Below are 17,646 nucleotides of genomic sequence, written 5' to 3'. Positions count from 1 at the left end.
CCAGGTCCACTCGGCAGGCACAAGCCCCCTGTCCCCAATGTGGTCGTAACAAGGGGCAACCAATACTGCACAGTGGAGGCTGTTATGACATGGGAACTCTCCAAATGTCAGCATGCCGGCATAGCCCGGGATGCAGTGCTCACAGCCTGCAGGCTATGTGAACCAATAAACACTTCACCTTCCTTTCTTTAAAAAAAAAAAAAAAAATTACATTTCTCCGTGTGTGTCTGTGTGTGTCCGTGTCCGTGTCCATGTCCGTGTGTGTGTCTGTCTGTCTGTCTGGAAAGGGGGTGCAGTTGGTGTGGGTGACAGGGGACGGGTTGCCGGAGTCCGTTCTCTCCTCCTGTCACGTGATCGAGCATCTGTACTTGCCGCGCCCTCTCAGCAGCCCCCCCTTTTTCTTATACCCCTTCCCCACCACGGACTCCTCACCAGAGCTGCTCCTGCCCTCTCTGTGTGAGTCTTTGCCAGTTTTTGCCTGTTTACCGCTTCCTTCTGTCCTCGTTGGCATCCCGGCCTTTGTGATCAGACCATCTCTGTGGTCACCTCTCTTAGAATCTGGGGACCCATGGATCCTGGTGCCTTGTAGCATGACCTCTAACCACCTGTCTCCTTTTGCTCTGTGATCAACAGGGTTGGCCAGTCATGCTTACCCTTGGAGAGACTCTAGTTTCTGGAACTACTGAACGTCTTAAGGGGCCCCGGCCACCTCTCCAGGCAGACACTCGTGTATGCGAACACATAGCATAGACCTAGTCAAGGTAAAATGTGGCTGTGGTAAGACTAGGCATAGCCTGCATTAGTCTACAGGGGTCGCGGCTGTTCATTCCAATGCGAACACATCGTGCATTGGAAAACCACAGCACCGGATAAGAGCACCCAGTCCAACGGACCATGTGGGAGGCAACTGAGCGTCTGAGGAACTCTACTCTTACCTCTCGGGTGGGCCTGTTCATGGTAGCGTTCGCTTTGTGCTTCGTTTCTAGTGAGAATACACAAGGAGTGTCTTCATTCCGTCTCTCCGTCTGTCTGCCTGCAGGTCAAGCTTAAGATACATCTACAACTTCCACATCTCTAGAATGAGCCTCAATGGTCTCCTTTTTTTTACTTCTCACATTTATTTCTTAGTTTATTATTTATTTATGTATGTATTTATGTATGTATGTATTTATTTATTTATTTATTTATTTATTTATTTATTTATTTATTGAGATAGGGTCTCACTATGGTACCCCTGGCTGGCCTTGACCTCACTGTGTAAAGTAGGCTAGCCTTGAACCCCCAGAGACCCACCTGCCTCTGTCTCCTGAGTACTGGGATTAATAATCATACCCAGCAAACTTCTTACAAACATATGTATTTCAGCCGGGTGGTGGTGGCGCACGCCTTTAATCCCAGCACTCGGGAGGATCTCTGTGAGTTCGAGGCTAGCCTGGGCTACAGAGTGAGTTCCAGGAAAAGTTCAAAGCTCACAGAGAAACCCTGTCTCGAAAAACCAAAAAGAAAAGGGAAAAAAAAACCCAAACACATGTATTTCTACTCTAAGAATTCAATATAGCTAATCAATAAAGCACATTCTTAAATCGCTCTGGTTCTGAGCTGACCTCCCGCCTCTTTGTATGGCATGGGAAGTGCCTGAGGCCAGGAACATTTTCATGAGAGGATGGTACTGACAAGGACACCTTTCAGGACAGCCTTCCGCCCCTCACTGCCCTGCATGCCTGTCACTCACAAAGCGAATGGCGGTACTCTGGGGACTTGGGTTTACTCGACTGTGAAATGAGGCGGTCAGGTTCTGGGGTCCCCAGAGCCCTGTCTTCAGGGCTCCGTGCTGTGGTTAAATGCTCTTCCTGAGTGAGTAGCTTGCTCGGAGTCAGCTTTGAGAACTAAATGACTCCTAAGTGCTCCTAGAGCCTGGGCACAGCCACGTTTTTTAATTGAGGTCTTTGTGGGTCTTCACGTGCTATGAACTCACTGAGTTCATTTCAGACACTTAGTAAAAAGTTGCAGATTTTTAATTTTTTTTTTGATGAGTGCTACAATAAAACCTTTCTTGAAGACCAACAATAAAAATTCAAATGAGCCCTGGGAATGGCACTAATTATAGCTAAGTTACCGAGTGCCGGGGATTGTTGGTAAGCCCAGCTTCCTGTGTGTGAGCTCACTTTACAGAGATCAGGTTGTGTGCTGAGGGGCTGGGCCTTCTGCACCTCAGACCCCTTCATGTGATTTACCTTCCAGCTGAGGGAGGAGGTCGACCACAAAACTCACAAGTTCAAGGTAAGCCAATTAAATGAAAGTACTAGCTATGGAAGGAAGCGGAGCAAGGAAGAGAGCCAGGGAGTGCCCAGGGGTCTGATGCTTTCAGAAGTCAGGAAAGGGGAACACTGAAGGATGTGAGCTGAGGAAGCAGGAAGATTGGGAGACCACAGAACTGCCATGCCTGGGGAATGAGGGATCTGTCTCGAGTGAGTGAGTGCCTGGACAAGATACGGGAGAGGCAGAGGGGAACAGCCAGACAGATCCCACAGCCCAGACCCCTCTCTTTTCCCTTCGTAACCATCCCAGCCGTCCGTCTGTCTTCTGTCAGGTGAGGAGAATAAGGCTTCTCTAAATCAGATGACATCCTAAAGATCATTATTCACCACACCATCTAGACGAGAGCCTAGGATTCCTTGTCAAAGCATGTCTTTCCCCTACACGTGGACTGGTGGATATCCAGAAAGCCTGGGAGTAGTTAAGCCCTCTGCCCTCCCCAGACTCCCCCCACATGCTTCCCCTATGGACTGACAGATCTCATCCTCCAAGAAAGAGATGTTCTATGAAGTGTCCACCAGAACCAAAATGGTGACTATGGAAATACTGCAGCCGGAGGAAGTTCAAGGTTAGGTTCCTGCAGCCTATGGTCAAATCCGTGTTGAGATCAATAGACAACCTTGTTTTTTGAGTTTTGGCTTATTTAGCATGCATTATTGATTCCCTAATGTTGAACACATCACTATCAGTGTTGACCCCTTGCCTGAACTACATGTCTAACATGTTTGTCTTCATTAGGTCTTCATTAGGACTTAGGAGCATTTTGACACTATTCTTGGGGCGGGGGGGGGGGGGGAGATGTCTTGTATGCAAATATGTATGTATATATCCAGGTATTATTATTATGTGTATATGCATGCAGGCCAGGGCTTAATGTCAGGTGTCTGCCTCAATTTCTCGCCCCGTTATTTTTTGAGACACAGTCTCTTGTTGAACCTGGAGTCCATCAATTAGGCTAGGCTGCCTCACCCTTTTTGTCCAAATGAAAAGAAAAGTTTTAACTTTAACACAGTAAAACTATACAACAAGAATAATTATCAGGTAAGGATTACATTTACAATATCCAGTCCATTTGTTTTGGCAAATTCAGGGAAAATACTCCATATTTATCTTACCTTGGTGAGTCCAAAGTTTTGTACCTAATTTACCTTTTGTTATAACTAAGGAAAACTATAACTATAACTCTCTAGTCTTCAAGTCCATCAAGGACCCCAGAAGGATATAATATTATCTGGATAAACAGGAAATGCAGTGCAAGCCACTTTCAAAACTATAGAAATGACAGGCATCTGGCTGCCTGGACAGTCACCCAAGGTTCCTTTGCAACATTGGGGCATCCATCTTCAGCCTGCAGGCTTAGGATATCTGACAAACTCTTCTATGAAGCAGGAATTTTGGAGGACTGTCCCACCTTGTCTTCACAAAGTTCGGCAGTCTTTTTCCTTTGTGTCCTGATTGTCCAGTTTGTACAGCATACTGTAGCAGTCAAGGCAAGAGCAGTTTCCCTGCCCAGTGGCTAACTTTGCCACAGTGAAAGCAAACCCCATGTGGAGGTCCTTCAATGCTCACCATCCATTTATGAAGTAGATCGGTGCTGCCGGGAGCAGACGTGTCTCACTGTCATGAAAAGCCTTTGGTTATTAAACATCTTAAATGCCATATTCTGTAGGCCTTTGAAGTGTTTGAAAACTATCTATCTATAAATGTATCTGTTTAACCTTGAAAACCTAACATGACTACAATTTGATTGTTATAGATGACTAACTACTAACCTGTATTTCTTAATTACATTTTTAAATGAGCTGCATAAGCACAAGACTGCCAAACAAGAGTAGAAACATACATACATACAGTATAATGTGGGCATTGTGTTCTCTAGACTGCTTCCTGTTGTCCGTGGATGACGGCATCTTTAGGGAACCTGAGAAAATTGAGATAATGGTCAAGCCCTAAGAAAACTAGCTATAAGATTTGTTGTCCAGTTTCTGTGCAATGGGAAAGCACAAGGCTTATCTGTAAGTCCTCCTAGAATAGTCTGAGTCTGGATCATCTCAGCCAGCAGCCTTGAAGCTGTTCTGGATGCAGATCTCTGAGGAAACTACAGCACAGGCGCTCTGAGAGACTGGACTACCTGTTTTCATTGGTGTCTGGTCCCCTTGTTCTGAAAACACATAGACTTTCAAAGGTAACATACATATCTGCGTTAACACAAGTATGAACTGGTACGTTGCACCCAAGCCAGCCAAAGATGATTTTTTTTTTAATGTTTGAGCAGGTAAAATACACATCACCTGTCTTGTAATTTTTCTAGGTTTATTTCTTTATGTCTGTAGCCAGGATTTTCAGGAGGTCTTCTCCAATCAAACCTGATCTCTATTAACCTTGACATAGCCTTTTGTTTCCTGTGGGGGGTAGGGGTAGGGTGAAATAACCTCTTCCCCAAAGCAATACATTTTTTGATTTCCATTTTAAAGTTAAGGTATTCCTAAAGTATCTAGGCTGGTTTAATTCAGCAGTCCCTTTTTCAATCCCATGTCTCTCAGCAGCTATTGTTTGCCCCACTTATTCTCTCTCTCTGCCAGCCCCGCCTGTCCCTCTCCTGCCTAGCTATTGGCCGTTCAGCTTTTTATTACACCAATCAGGTGCCTTGGGCAGGCAAGGTGAAACAAACGCAACACATCTTTACATGTGTTAAACAAATGCACCATAAACAAATGTCACACACCTTCACACAGTTAAAGTAATATTCCACAGCATAAACAAATGTAACACATCTTTACATAGGGATCTGCTGAACTCTGCTTCCCGAACACTGGGATTACAGATGCTCACCACCACACCTAGCTTTTATGTGGGTCCTTATACTTGTAAGTAGACGCTTTATTGATGGAACCACCATCCTAAACCCTTTGAGGGGGGTTTTCCGTAGGAAAATCGCAACCAAGAGGTAAAAACGTGGGAAAACCGAGCACTGGGTGGACCGGGGAGAGGACACTTGTTTCAAGCATGAGAGCTGGACCAAGAGGGCAAAGCATCACTTTGCCGCACACCTGCTGGGAGCATGTGGACTGGTGGCTCTCACTCCCAGTTTCCACTCTGGGGTTACAAATAAGTTGGCAAGTGAACAAACTTGAAAGCAGGGTCTGTGCCCACAAGGCACAAACTGAGTACCGAAGGCTTCTGCACTGGAGCTGCTCATAGGACAGACTTCATTCAAGCCCCCCAGGTGGCTCCGTTTATGGTAGAACCACCTGCCTGAGCACATTCCAGGGTAGAAGATCAAACGGGTTCTGAATTGCCTCAGACACTTCCTAGAGAACACACTTATGTCAAACTGTTGGCTAGAATAATAATAATAGTTTTGCTTATAGTGTTGCATTTTTCCTGTATTGCAAATATACTTTTGCTGTTTGCAGATGAACTCTGTCTGTCACTTCCCCCTCTTCCCAGGGTACCCTAGATCTGGCCATGCCACGCTTCCCCAGGCTGGAGGTGAGCATGGGGCCCACCTGTCTCTCCTGATTCCAGGCCTTCTCTGCTCCTTCCTTCTGGCTCAGCATCTCCCCTAGAGCTCACATGACCATCCCGCTTTCCCTGGCAAAAATCAAGCATTCCAGCTCACGTGCGGGGCCCTGACACGCATTGTGTGTGGCTTTGCTCTGTGCTTACTCTGCAAATAACCTCCTCGGCTCTGCAGCCGAAACATAATCTGGAGCGTAAATCAGCTGCATGGACATGAGAGCTTGCCTCTCTGCCGTTTCCAGGACTCCTTTGGGGACAAAACAGATACACTCGCGCTTGTGGGGAGTAAGAATGGCTTCCTGGCATGCAGGTGTCTGCTGCACATCGGCAGGAACAAAAGCAGGATTCTGCCAGGGGACCTTCTTGACCTCCACTTGTGCAGGCTCCTACCGACACTGTGGGGGGGCGGGGCGGCTCTGACATCCATGGGCAACACATTGGCTTAGGTTGGCATTCAGGTATCTCCAGCAGCAACTGCAGTCAGCCTCCCTTTTGTGAGGACTTCCAGGGTCAGATTTAGAACGTGACTTTTGCTGATGCATCATAGTAACTTAGAACTGTTCTTCTGGGCCTTGGGACACAGTAGGATGGGGTGGTCTGGGAAGAGCTGTGACTAGGGCTCCGGCTAAGGCGACTTGGTCATTAAATCTGAGCTGATGTGGCTCATTTGCCAGTCGTTTGAAGGTAGTGCCAATAACAGCTAGCACACTGAGGTCATCTAGGTCTTCTGCGGGACTTTATGTGGTTGGCACTAGTCACGGAGTACTTAGCATTCCTGAGAGGCACAAGGCAGCTCGGGAGCTGGTCCTGTGTCACTTAGGAATTAAGTGGGGGATCTCTAGGGTTCTGAGTGCTGTGGCTTCAGAGTTGACCCTGTGGACGTGGTTGAAATTACTGGAGCCAAACCACCTGCTTCTTGTAGGCACTACCAGGCCTCCTTAGAGTGGAACCCATCCAGCCCTCAACAGCCCTGGCAGGGGCCATGCGGTCCCTCCAGTGATGCGAGCCAGGAAGCGAAGCTCGAGGTACACGGTGAAGGGACAGGCAGAGAGTCGAGGTCCGGGACTCCCCGCCAGGGCTACTCCATGCTTGCCGTGATTCTCCCATGTATCTTAGATAAAGCCTGCCGGTCCTCCTCTCTCAACAGATGCCTATCGAGTGTAGTGCAGAGGCCTGGCACTTCTTTGGACAGTGGGCATCCAGAGAGCCGCAGGGTCGGATATCTCTCTGTCTAGAACAGCAAATGCAGAGCGGAGAATGGCAGAATTAATGCTGCACTCGGGCTGCCTCTGTCCCTCCATGGTGTCCCTTCCTGGGTTTCATGGTGCCGGTTTCCTGTCAGGTCCGGACATCGCAGGACCCCTCATGCACCATGAGGATTGAAGCTAATGCAGCTTGCTTCCGGTGTGGCAGCTCGGCTACACCTCTGTACTTCACCTCTCACTCAGAAAACAAGAGCTACGGCACCTGAGGCGGTGGTATTGTAAGAACATGCTTGGCTGCACATTATCAAGCATGTAGCACTTGGACTATGATCTGTAAGCGGCCACTCCTTTAAATGGCTTTCATGATTTCCCTGCTAAACCCTTACTCTTTAATTTGGTCTATCAGGTAGCACAGAATAAGACTTTAATAAACTACCTTGGCCAGTATGATGAGGAACATTGTAATATGCTTACAAGTTTGTGCTTAAACACACACACACACACACACACACACACACACACACACACACACCCCTCTACCTATTCCACGTATGTTTTTGAAACATTGAGCTCCATTTCTAAGTTAAACCTCCCTCTGTTCAAATTTTCCATTAATTAAAAAGACCGCAATGCCAGGCTGGTTGCTGGGCAGGAAATGACTAACACAATTAAGTCTACCTATACTAAATCACAACCCCAAGGCCTATCTCTGGCACCAGAGGAGAATCTCCAAGATCCTGGCTATTAAAATGCTGGCCCGGGCTGTTAAACTGCATGCCTCTCTGTTGCTCAGCTTGCCGTGGGCCACCGAGTAGAAACCTGAGTGGATTTGGAGTAGAGAGCACACTTTCTCCTCAGCCAGTGCTTGTGTTAAGTCAGAGTGACACTTGCACTTCTCTGTGTAAATGAACACATTGACACTCTGGCCCTTTTACGTTTGTATGGCTGGCTCCTGGTATGGTGCCTCCACCCACTCAGCAGCTCATCACCAGTCCCCTTGGGCTAGGCCCCCTAATGATGCATTGGCAGAGTTGACCCAGGCTGGGCACTGCCTTCCCAATGGTGCAGTAGGCGGTCGTGGGTGAGCAGGCAGGCTCAAGGATGGGTACTGGAGATACTTCCATCATGTATCACTCCTTACCGAATGGCAGGAATGTCAGCTGTCCTGCTAACCTTCATCTTTATAGATGGGCCTGGCAGATCCGTGTGCAGCACAGACTTTTACTATAGGGCCGTCTTGCTCTGAGAAGCAGGAAGAGGACAATTTAAACAAATGGCACAAGTCAGCCCAGTCTCCCAGAGGGTTCCTGGGTCGTGTTTGCTGCCTGAATGCTCGTAATGTTGCAGGCAGTCTAAGGCGGCAGCAGAAGCAGCTGATATATTTGTTGGGGGCTGGGGCAGAATGTGTTCTAGGGCCTCCCTGGCCGAGGTCACGGCCATGGGTAAATGAATAATTCACTGGGCCAATGGCTTGTTTCCTTCGAGAGGGAAAACTGGGTCAAACCCCACTCAAGGGAGCCCCCAGACACCTGTTCCCACAGAACCCACAACATCCTGGAGTTGGAAAGCCTTTCGCTGTTTCCAAGTCGTAACAAAGCCTGAGTTCATTTATGAGCATGTGCGTGATGACAGTGCTCGTCATTCCTGCCTGGAGTAACCACGGTGGGCTAATGTCTGCCCTACGGTAGAGGCCACATCCCACCGGGCTATTTGAACTCGAAGTGCCTGTGCATTTTCAGGGGGTGCTTTGAAAGTTGTTTTGTGTTAAAGCATTGTGTTGACTGGACAATCGAAAGATCTGGCTCAGAGTGGAAACCAGAGCCACCGCAGTCTCTCTTGATAAATGTATAAAAAGAAAGTCAAAACGCTGGTTGGTTTTGTTGTTTAAGACAGGGAATCACTGAATAGCTCAGGCTGATCTTGAACTTACAATCCCCCTGCCTCAAGTGCTGGGATTATAGGTGTGCATCACTGTGACCAGCCAGAGGATGATTCTGTCTTTCTTCCCTCCTGCCCCCTTCTTAACTCTTGTGAAAGCATCAGAGAACAGGAGATTAAATACGATGGGCATCATGCTGGCCCTCTTTGAGCTAGGTGGGTATTTTTAAAGGCCTTCATACATGGCAAGAACATGCTCCTTTTTCCTCCTGACTCTAACCTTTACGGATGGGAAGAGTCTCCAGAGGACTGATCTCTGTGACTACGGCGGCAGCCAGGATAACCATGCCCTGTGGTCTAGCAGTGCAGACCTGAATCCCAGTCCCCCGTCCTGTGGACACCCACAGGTCCTCACAGAAGCTCTGCCAGCTCCCTGGGGCTTGTCTTTAGGCTGAAGTCTTCTCTCCTCGGAAGCTTTTGCATGTTCCTCCTCCTGACAGCCTAGCCTGCTCCCAGGGTAGGGCTGTCACTGGGGTGCCAAGCACAGTCTCAGGGGGGTTTGCTTTGAACCCTGTTCCTCTATTCAGAGCTGGGCTCTTGGATTCCCTTCACCTGCAGCTCTCGCTGGGGCCCCCACAGATTCTGTAGCTCATCCTCACTGGCTACTTCCTGGGTCATTTCTTTTAGGTACTCCTAAATTCCTAGCCTCTTTTACTGCCCCGCCCCTTAACCACTTTCCTGGATGCCGGCCGGTAACTTTTTTGTGTGTTATTCCTCCAGTGTGGGCTTTTGTTTTTGTTGTTGTTTGGGGGGGGGGGAGGGGTTGTTGTTGGGAGTGGGCTTTTTGTTGTTGTTTTGTTTTGTTTCATTTGTTTGTTTGGGCTTTTTTTGAGACAGGGTCTTGTTATGTAGCTCTAGCTGTCCTAGAACTCACTATGTAGACCAGGCTGGCCTCAAACTCACCTGCGTTGGTCTTCTGGGTTCTGGGATTAAAGGTGTGTGCCATCAGGACAGGTATCTCCTCAGTGTTTTGAGGTAAGGTCTCTTGTAGCCTGGGCTGGCTGTAAACTCTAGATTCTCCTTCCTCTACCTCAGTGCTATCACCAGAGGCGTGGAGACACCCTACCCCACCTCTCAGAGCATGCGCTTGAATTGTTATGGTCATCAGTGGGTACTCTTACCCAGCTTGCTTAGAACCCTATTTTAGTACTTGATATTCTCATAGCCTTTGAAAAAAGATTTTTAAAAAAAATTGGGCCTTTCTTTCAAAATATACACACAATTTGGATGTCAGCAGACTTGGAATGACCCACAGTCCACCCATGGAATTTGCAGGTCTGTCAGCCCTCTTTAAAGCCCCTAAAGCCGGGTGATGGGGCTTTCTGCAGAGGGTGGAGCAAGCCAGCTCCTCTTAAGGCCCTATTGTCTCCCTTCATCCCATCCACGATGTGTCCTTAGTGATGGACCGTCTCTAGTTGGAAACACAACTGAGAACTGGCACAGCTGTCTCTGGGGAGTGTTCCCTAGCGCTGACACATTTGACCTGGAGCCGACACTGGCTTCCTCCTTCAGCCATTCTCCCTGGGCCGTGAGTCACAGCACTCATTGCTCTACCCCCCATGCGTTTGTCCACAGTGATGAAGCTGCAAACCCCTTGGTTTTGGCAGCCCAAAAGGATGTGTGCACTTGTAGAGTTTTTTATGCCCATGAATGTTTTGCTTGCATATGTGTCTGTACACTGCATATGTGCCTGGTGCCCACAAAGGAAAGGAAAGGGTGTTGGATTCCTTGGAACCAGAGTTACTGATGGTTGTGAACCACCATGCAGTTGCTAGGCCTCCAACCTGGGCCCTCTGCAAGAGCCACAAATGTTCTTAACTGCTGAGCCATCTCCCCAGCGCCCACTTGCAGATCATAACTAAATCCGTATTTAGTATGAGTATTCATTGAGACATCCCTCTTCCTTGGCATGCAGTAAGCATCAAAAAATGCTTATAAGTGAGTGAACCTATTGTCTTACACACTCAACACAGCACCACACCCTTCAGGAAGCTGTCTGTAACTCATTCTGAGTCCAGAACCTTCTATAGCAGTAATTCTCAACTTTCCCGATGCTGCGACACTTTAATACAGTTTCTCATGTTGTGGTGACTCCCAACCATAAAATTATTTTCATCGCTACTTTATAACTGTAATTCTGCTATTGTTATGAGTTGTAATGTAAATATCTGTGTTTTCCATTGGCCTTAGGTGATGCCTGTGAAAGGGTCATTTGACCCCCAAAGGGGGCGCAACCCACAGCTTGGGAATCTGCTCTATGGGCTCCCAACCCATAGAGCGTATGCCTTTTTGTGCCCTCATTTCAAGGTGCCACACAATAGATTCCCACGGTGTGTTTACTTATTAGAAGCCTCAAGAGTAGGGACCGGGCCTCTCTCACCTGTGTGGGTCTCCAGGAGCTAATTGGATGCCATTTTCTTAGATACAGTTGTTACTGTGGTCCTCAGTAATTAAGCTGAAGTGATCATTCCTACAAATGAGTGTCTTGGGCTGGCAGTGGTGGTGTTTAACTCGGTAGCTTGTCTGCATGGGTCTCTGTAGTTGGTAAGTATCTACTCTGACACCACTGTCACCTCCCTTCGCAGTTACAGAGTGCTCACCATGCTGTGGCCGGCGTGGTACTCTGTGGGCGTCCGTCACTGCCTTCTTTCTGCACACACGAGCTGGCTGACTTGTTACTTGGCTAGGTACAAGGGCGCCCATGGTTCTCTCCTCCAGGTCTAACTCCCTGGTCCTACCCTCACTCTCTCTTGCACCACCTCTCGTGGTCCAGGGGTGATCTGCAGTGTTCTCAGCATTCTCGAGAATCTTGCTGGTCTGCATTAAAGGTCAGAGGAAGGAAAAAGACAGAGACCTGGGACTTAGCTGAGGAAAAGAGAAACAATCTATCTTGGGGAAGAAAAATGATTGAGAGAAGGGGGGAGGCTGGGAGGGAGGAGGGAGGGAGTTTGTCTTTTGGAGCCATGGAGAAGAGGGAAAGTGAGCATCAGGAGTCCCTACAATATGCCAGACAATATGGCACCCGCTTTGTTTGGACTCTCCTGGCAGCTCTGTGAGCTTACGTGGTACCACTTTCCAGCAGACTTAGAGTTGCAGGGGCTGAGCACCTGCCGGCTGGAATAGAGAAACCGGAAGCCGGGACTGTGGCGTGATAAAGCAGGGCTTAGAACTGTTCTTCGCCACCCCAGACCTTCCATCGAGGTTCTCCCCCGGTGCACGTCTCTGTGAAGATGGCACTCGGAGTAACCAACACAGGGGCTGAGAGACAGCGCGGTCAGTAACGTGCTTGCCCGAGGAGCTCAGATCCAAGTGCAGGGCATGGTGTGGGGCGGGGCGTGGGGCGGGGCAGGGCGTGGGGCGGGGAGGGGTGTGGTGCAGTGTGGGGCGTGGTGCAGTGCGGGGCGTGGTGCAGTGCGGGGCGGGGTGCAGTGTGGGGCGTGGTGCAGTATGGGGCGTGGTGCAGTGCGGGGCGTGGTGCAGGGCAGGGCATGGTGCAGAGCATGGTGCAATGCGGGGGCATAATGCAGTGCAGGGCATAGTGCAGTGCAGGGCATGGTGCAGGGCATAGTGCAGTGCGGGACATGGGGCAGTGCGGGGCATGGGGCAGTGTGGGGCATGGGACAGTGCAGTGTGGGGCATGGGACGGTGCAGTGCAGGGCGTGGTGCAGGGCAGGACATAGTGCAGGGCATAGTGCAGTGTGAGGCATAGTGTAGGACATGGTGCAGTGTAGGGCATGGTGCAGTGCAGGACATGGTGCAGTACAGGGCATGGTGCAGTGCGGGGTATGGTGCAGTACAGGACATAGTGCAGGACATGGTGCAGTACAGGGCATGGTGCAGTACAGGGCATAGTGCAGGACATGGTGCAGTACAGGGCATGGTGCAGTATAGGACATGGTGCAGTAAGGGCACGGTGCAGTACAGGGCATGGTGCAGTGAGGGGCATGGTGCAGTACAGGGCATGGTGCAGTGAGGGGCATGGTGCAGTACAGGGCATAGTGCAGGGCATGGTGCAGTACAGGACATGGTGCAGTGCAGGACATAGTGAAGTACATGGTGCAGTTCAGGGCATGGTGGCATGCAGGGCATGGTGGCATGCGGGGCATGGTGCAGTACATGCATGCATTCCCAGCACTAGGGAAGCAGAGACAGGTGGATCCCAGCAGCTCACTGGCCTAGCAGCCCAGTAGAGAGATGCGGTCTCACAAAACAGAACGGATGGTTCCTGAGGAGGGCCCACGGCTGACTTCTGGCCTTCATACATGCATGTCTGTATGTGCAATGAGCAGGAGTAGCAAATGGCAGACCTGGGGTTCGAACCAGGCATTTACACTCGGAGCCCATAGAGCAGCGCAGCTCTGGGGAGAGAGCAGGGCTGCCCCTCCGCAGCAGTTCTCAGAGCACCGTGGTCTACAGAAACCTCGTCCACACGCTAACATTGCCTGAAATCTGTTCAGCTAGGGACATGTTTAAAACCCACCAGCAGAAAAGAGTATCCGCCGGGCGGTGGTGGCGCACACCTTTAATCCCAGCACTCAGGAGGCTCTAGGAAAGCAGAGCCAGGCGGATCTCTGTGAGTTCGAGGCCAGCCTGGGCTACAGAGAGAGTTCCAGGACAGCCAGGGCTACACAGTGAAACCCTATCTCAAAAAACAGCAACAAAAAAAAGAATATTTATTGACAATAATGATTGTCGTTAAACATTCAGTGATTTCTTGCTGTGTACAGACCATTATCTCATTCAGTTGCCTCAGTACTGTCAAGTGGGTAATGTTATTGTTCCCATCTCATGTATGAAGACACTGCAGCCTCAGGTGGCTTACCACAGTCACTCCCTGCATACTGAGGAGTCACGACTTGAATCCAGGTCCATCTGATTACAGCATCCGGACCTTGTACTGTTGCTCAATTGCCTGCTTCGCCGAGAGCCACTGAGGAATGAGCCGCCATCAAAGTGTATGCCGGGCAGTGGTGGCGCACACCTTTAGTTCCAGCGCTTGGTGGGCAGAGGCAGGCGGATCTCTGTGAGTTCAAAGCTAGCCTAGTCTACAGAGCGAGTTCCAGGATAGCCAGGGCTAACAGAGAAATCCTGTCTTGAAAAACAAAACAAAAAAAGTTTGTATTGATTTTTTTTTCATATTTAATTCTATTTTTTAAAAGTTTTAAAAAGCAGGTGATTTGAATAAATATTTTCGACTCTTCCCCTACCCCCAGTGAAGTTTTGTTCCCAAGAGCCAATTTGGTTTACCTCCCGAATTGAAGGTAACGTAGTGACTGTTTTAAAGCTTCCTGACCACATGGGGGCAGCACCACGGAGTGCTGGCACTCTTCACTCTTCTTTGGAAAGGACCCAGCTGGAAGCCCTCCATGGTGGAGCACAGTCTTCCTCTATCCCATTTTTCTTTGGCTACATGGAATAATGGTGAAGCTTTTCAGACCAGAAACTAAACAACTTCATGACCGTGCAAGGAAGTGATTTTAAATAAATTCATGAAGATGATGATGATGATAATTTGGGCTTTTATTTCCTTATCAATATAACAAAATGATAATCTGAGTGTGCTATTGGGTGATTTTTTTTTTTAATCCAGGAAAAATACCGTTGTGTTTTACTGAGTTTGTTTAGATTGAAATTCATGTGTTCTTGCACTCAAGGGACAAAAGGTAGCCAGTATTCTTTTGCCTTGTTGTTAATAAGGACCCATCCCCTTATACCCTCAAAAGTGGTGGGCTGGACAGTAAATACATATTTATCTTAGTCCAAACCCTAGTGAACTCAGCCTTTGTGTGGAAATCCTGAGGCCTGGACAGGGACCCTGTGATACACTCAAAAGGGAATGGTCTTTGGGGTGGACGGGAGCTGGGGGCCTGATTGTTGGCCGGCCGGCCTGATTTGGTGAGTTCTAGATGCCATGAGAGATCCTGTTTCAGAAAACAAAGTGGAGAAAGCGTGAGGAAGACACCCAACATTTACACATCTGCGCCTGCACACACAGAGTAGTAGCCACAAGCCAAAGAATCCCAGGCCTCGTACTTAAGTGTGCGTGTGTATGTGCACACACACACAAAATAATAATAAGTAAGAATGCATAAATAAAGTGGGTGCAATGCAAGTGTCATCCAACCAAAAAGTTAGTTCTTTTAGGGGCAGCGGGGAATTGGCAGGGTCTAAAGGACAAGGCCATAGGGTGGGTCGTGACACTGACTTTACTAATGAGTGCTTGTGTTTGGAACCAGTGGGAGAGACGTGTTTGAGCTTCCTTGGCTCCCTGGAGAAGTAGGGGGGTCAGGGTGCCCATGAACTCAGATCCAGGAAGTGGGTTTTAATAACACAGGGTGCTCAGTGATATGTGCCTGGGCATTTATTTCTGCCTGGCCACCCAGAGAAATAGAGTCTGTGTTGGGGGCTGGGAAAGAAGAGGTGCAGGAAGGGCGGGCCAGCCAGCAGAGCAGTATCTTCACAGAACAACTGTGAGGGGCTCTGCCACAGATGTGCCCCGGAAGACAGGCAGCCGAGTAGCTTTCAGTCTCTAGGATTACCTTCTCCTCGGGATTTATGTGTAATAGACGCTGCTCGTGCATATCCTGACCTCACAGCGGCAAACCCTGCCCTCCTCCCTAGGCAGAGAGCATCTGTGAGTGGTATGCAGACTGTGTTTAGCATCTGTGTTTAGCATTTTGTTGAGTTCTCACCCTTGAGGAGGGGTAGGGGATGCCCACGCCGATCGTGGTGTTGGAGTGGAGACGGTTAGACCAGACTCGATGTTCGTCTCATTGGGATAGATGGTCACATTTTTTCATTTCGTCTTGAAGTGTACATTTATAAACTTGGCAGCTTCTCTTTGAGAGTCAATCTCTTTGTCTTGCCATGGAGACTGGTCTCTTAAACTGGTGCACAACTTCGAGGGGACCTTGGGATGCAGGGAGGGATGAGAGAAAATTCAGGTCATCTCAGGATGGCAACTCTCGTGGTCAAGAGCATCACCATGCTGTATGCTGTGTTTCACGCCTTGTGCTCGTTAAAATAAGCACGTAATTGTTTTGGGCCTTTTTGGAGGGTTTTTTTGTTGTTTTGGCTAGTACGTGTTTGTATATATAAGAGAGATTTTCTTCATACGGTATATTCTGATTATGGTTTCCCCTCCTATACATCTTCCCAGATCCCTTCATCCACCCAAACCCCCACCCTTTCTTACTCTCATTAGAAAACAAACAGGCATCTTTTTAAAGAAAGAAAGAAAGAAAGAAAGAAAGAAAGAAAGAAAGAAAGAAAGGAAGGAAGGAAGGAAGGAAGGAAGGAAGGAAGGAAGGAAGGAAGGAAGGAAGAAAGAAAGAAAGAAAGAGAAAGAAAGAAAGAAAAGAAAAGACAAAGATAGGCTAAACTAAAAAACAAACCTGAATATAAGAAAATGAACAAATGAACAGAAAATTTTTTTAAAAGAGCTAAAGAAAAAACATAAGAAACATATAGAGATACAGAGACACACACCCAGAAATCCCATGAAGACACAAAAATCAAAAATCATAATGTATAAGTAAAATATCTGTAAGGGGGAAAAAAAAGTCCAGACAAAACATTATAGGGAAAAAAAAACCCTCCAAAAATACTATTGAGTTCATTTTCTGTCGGCCATCTGCTGCACATAGTTTGCGTTCTTCTATTTCCTTTGCTTAGGTACTTAATAATACCAGGTCTCACCAGTTACATTTCTTACCATTGAAAACCAGTCTGCCTTATCACAGGTCCTGGGAACTCGAAAGCCTTTGTGTCGTTGGTTAGCTCTGTAATTATGCCCGAGTGTACTTCTTCTAAGGAGAGTATCTGAGAACACTACACTAGTTCAAGAAGGTCACCCCCATGCTTTTCAAAATAGCAAAGCTACAAATCGTCGCAGTTTCGTCTCCCAGCAGTAGAGGGTTTTGCTAACTGACTTGGATGATCAGCCACAGTGAGGCAGACAAAGGTGCGCGCGGAGCAGACCCTGTAACTGCTCTGTGGTTCCAAGTAACATGATGCAGATTGTCCCCTGCCGATGAGTCACTTTGTGTCCTCTGACTTCGTCCTCCAGTGTTTTGCTGTGCGCTCCCTGGGCTGGGTAGAGATGGCAGAGGAGGACCTTGCCCCCGGGAAGAGCAGCGTTGCCGTCAACAACTGCATCCGGCAGCTTTCCTACTGCAAAAATGACATCCGAGACACAGTCGGCATTTGGGGAGAGGTGAGTCACCCTGGAAACGGTCAGTGGCTACTTTCCTGTGTTCTGCCATGCTGCTTTAAGCACGGGGCTCTGTGAAGCCTTTCAGTGAGGGGCTTGATGTGTTTGCCAATGGCAAGGGACAAATACTGTCGGCATGATGCACCAGAGGATGGTTAACCCCACCACATGCCACTCAGGACCATGCCCCTACAGGAGAGAACGTTTCTCAGGGGCTCAGTTCCCTGACCCTCAGATGCTCAAAGGTCCATCAGTGAACTTTCACAGCTCAGAAGCCATCCCATGTGCCTGTGCACAATGGAATGTCATCTATTAACTGTGTTCTGGGGGAACAACCCATGACTCTCACAGTGACCGTGATTCCCACATCTGCACTCGTGAACACTGATGGTGACTAATTGCCCTTTGCACACTTCTTCATTTGTAAGCCGACAGTCCATTGTACATGAGTTG

General features: G+C 48.5%; 1 protein-coding gene across 9 annotated transcripts in view; it reads left to right on the top strand.

Annotated features, from left to right (window-relative positions):
- Positions 1-17,646, top strand: part of Apbb2 (amyloid beta precursor protein binding family B member 2) — a 359,655-nt gene that overhangs the window by 275,386 nt on the left and 66,623 nt on the right. For all 9 annotated transcript variants that reach the window (XM_015993473.3, XM_015993472.3, XM_015993469.3 and 6 more), the window contains one exon: positions 17,050-17,196. In XM_015993473.3, the coding sequence (XP_015848959.1) occupies positions 17,050-17,196 (147 nt within the window). The remainder of the gene's footprint in view (positions 1-17,049; positions 17,197-17,646) is intronic.

The sequence above is a fragment of the Peromyscus maniculatus genome, chromosome 10 (genome assembly GCF_049852395.1).
Source record: "Peromyscus maniculatus bairdii isolate BWxNUB_F1_BW_parent chromosome 10, HU_Pman_BW_mat_3.1, whole genome shotgun sequence".
Lineage (NCBI taxonomy): Eukaryota > Metazoa > Chordata > Mammalia > Rodentia > Cricetidae > Peromyscus > Peromyscus maniculatus.
The sequence above is the reverse complement of the archived record's forward strand: the minus strand, read 5'-3'. Positions and strand labels throughout refer to the sequence as shown.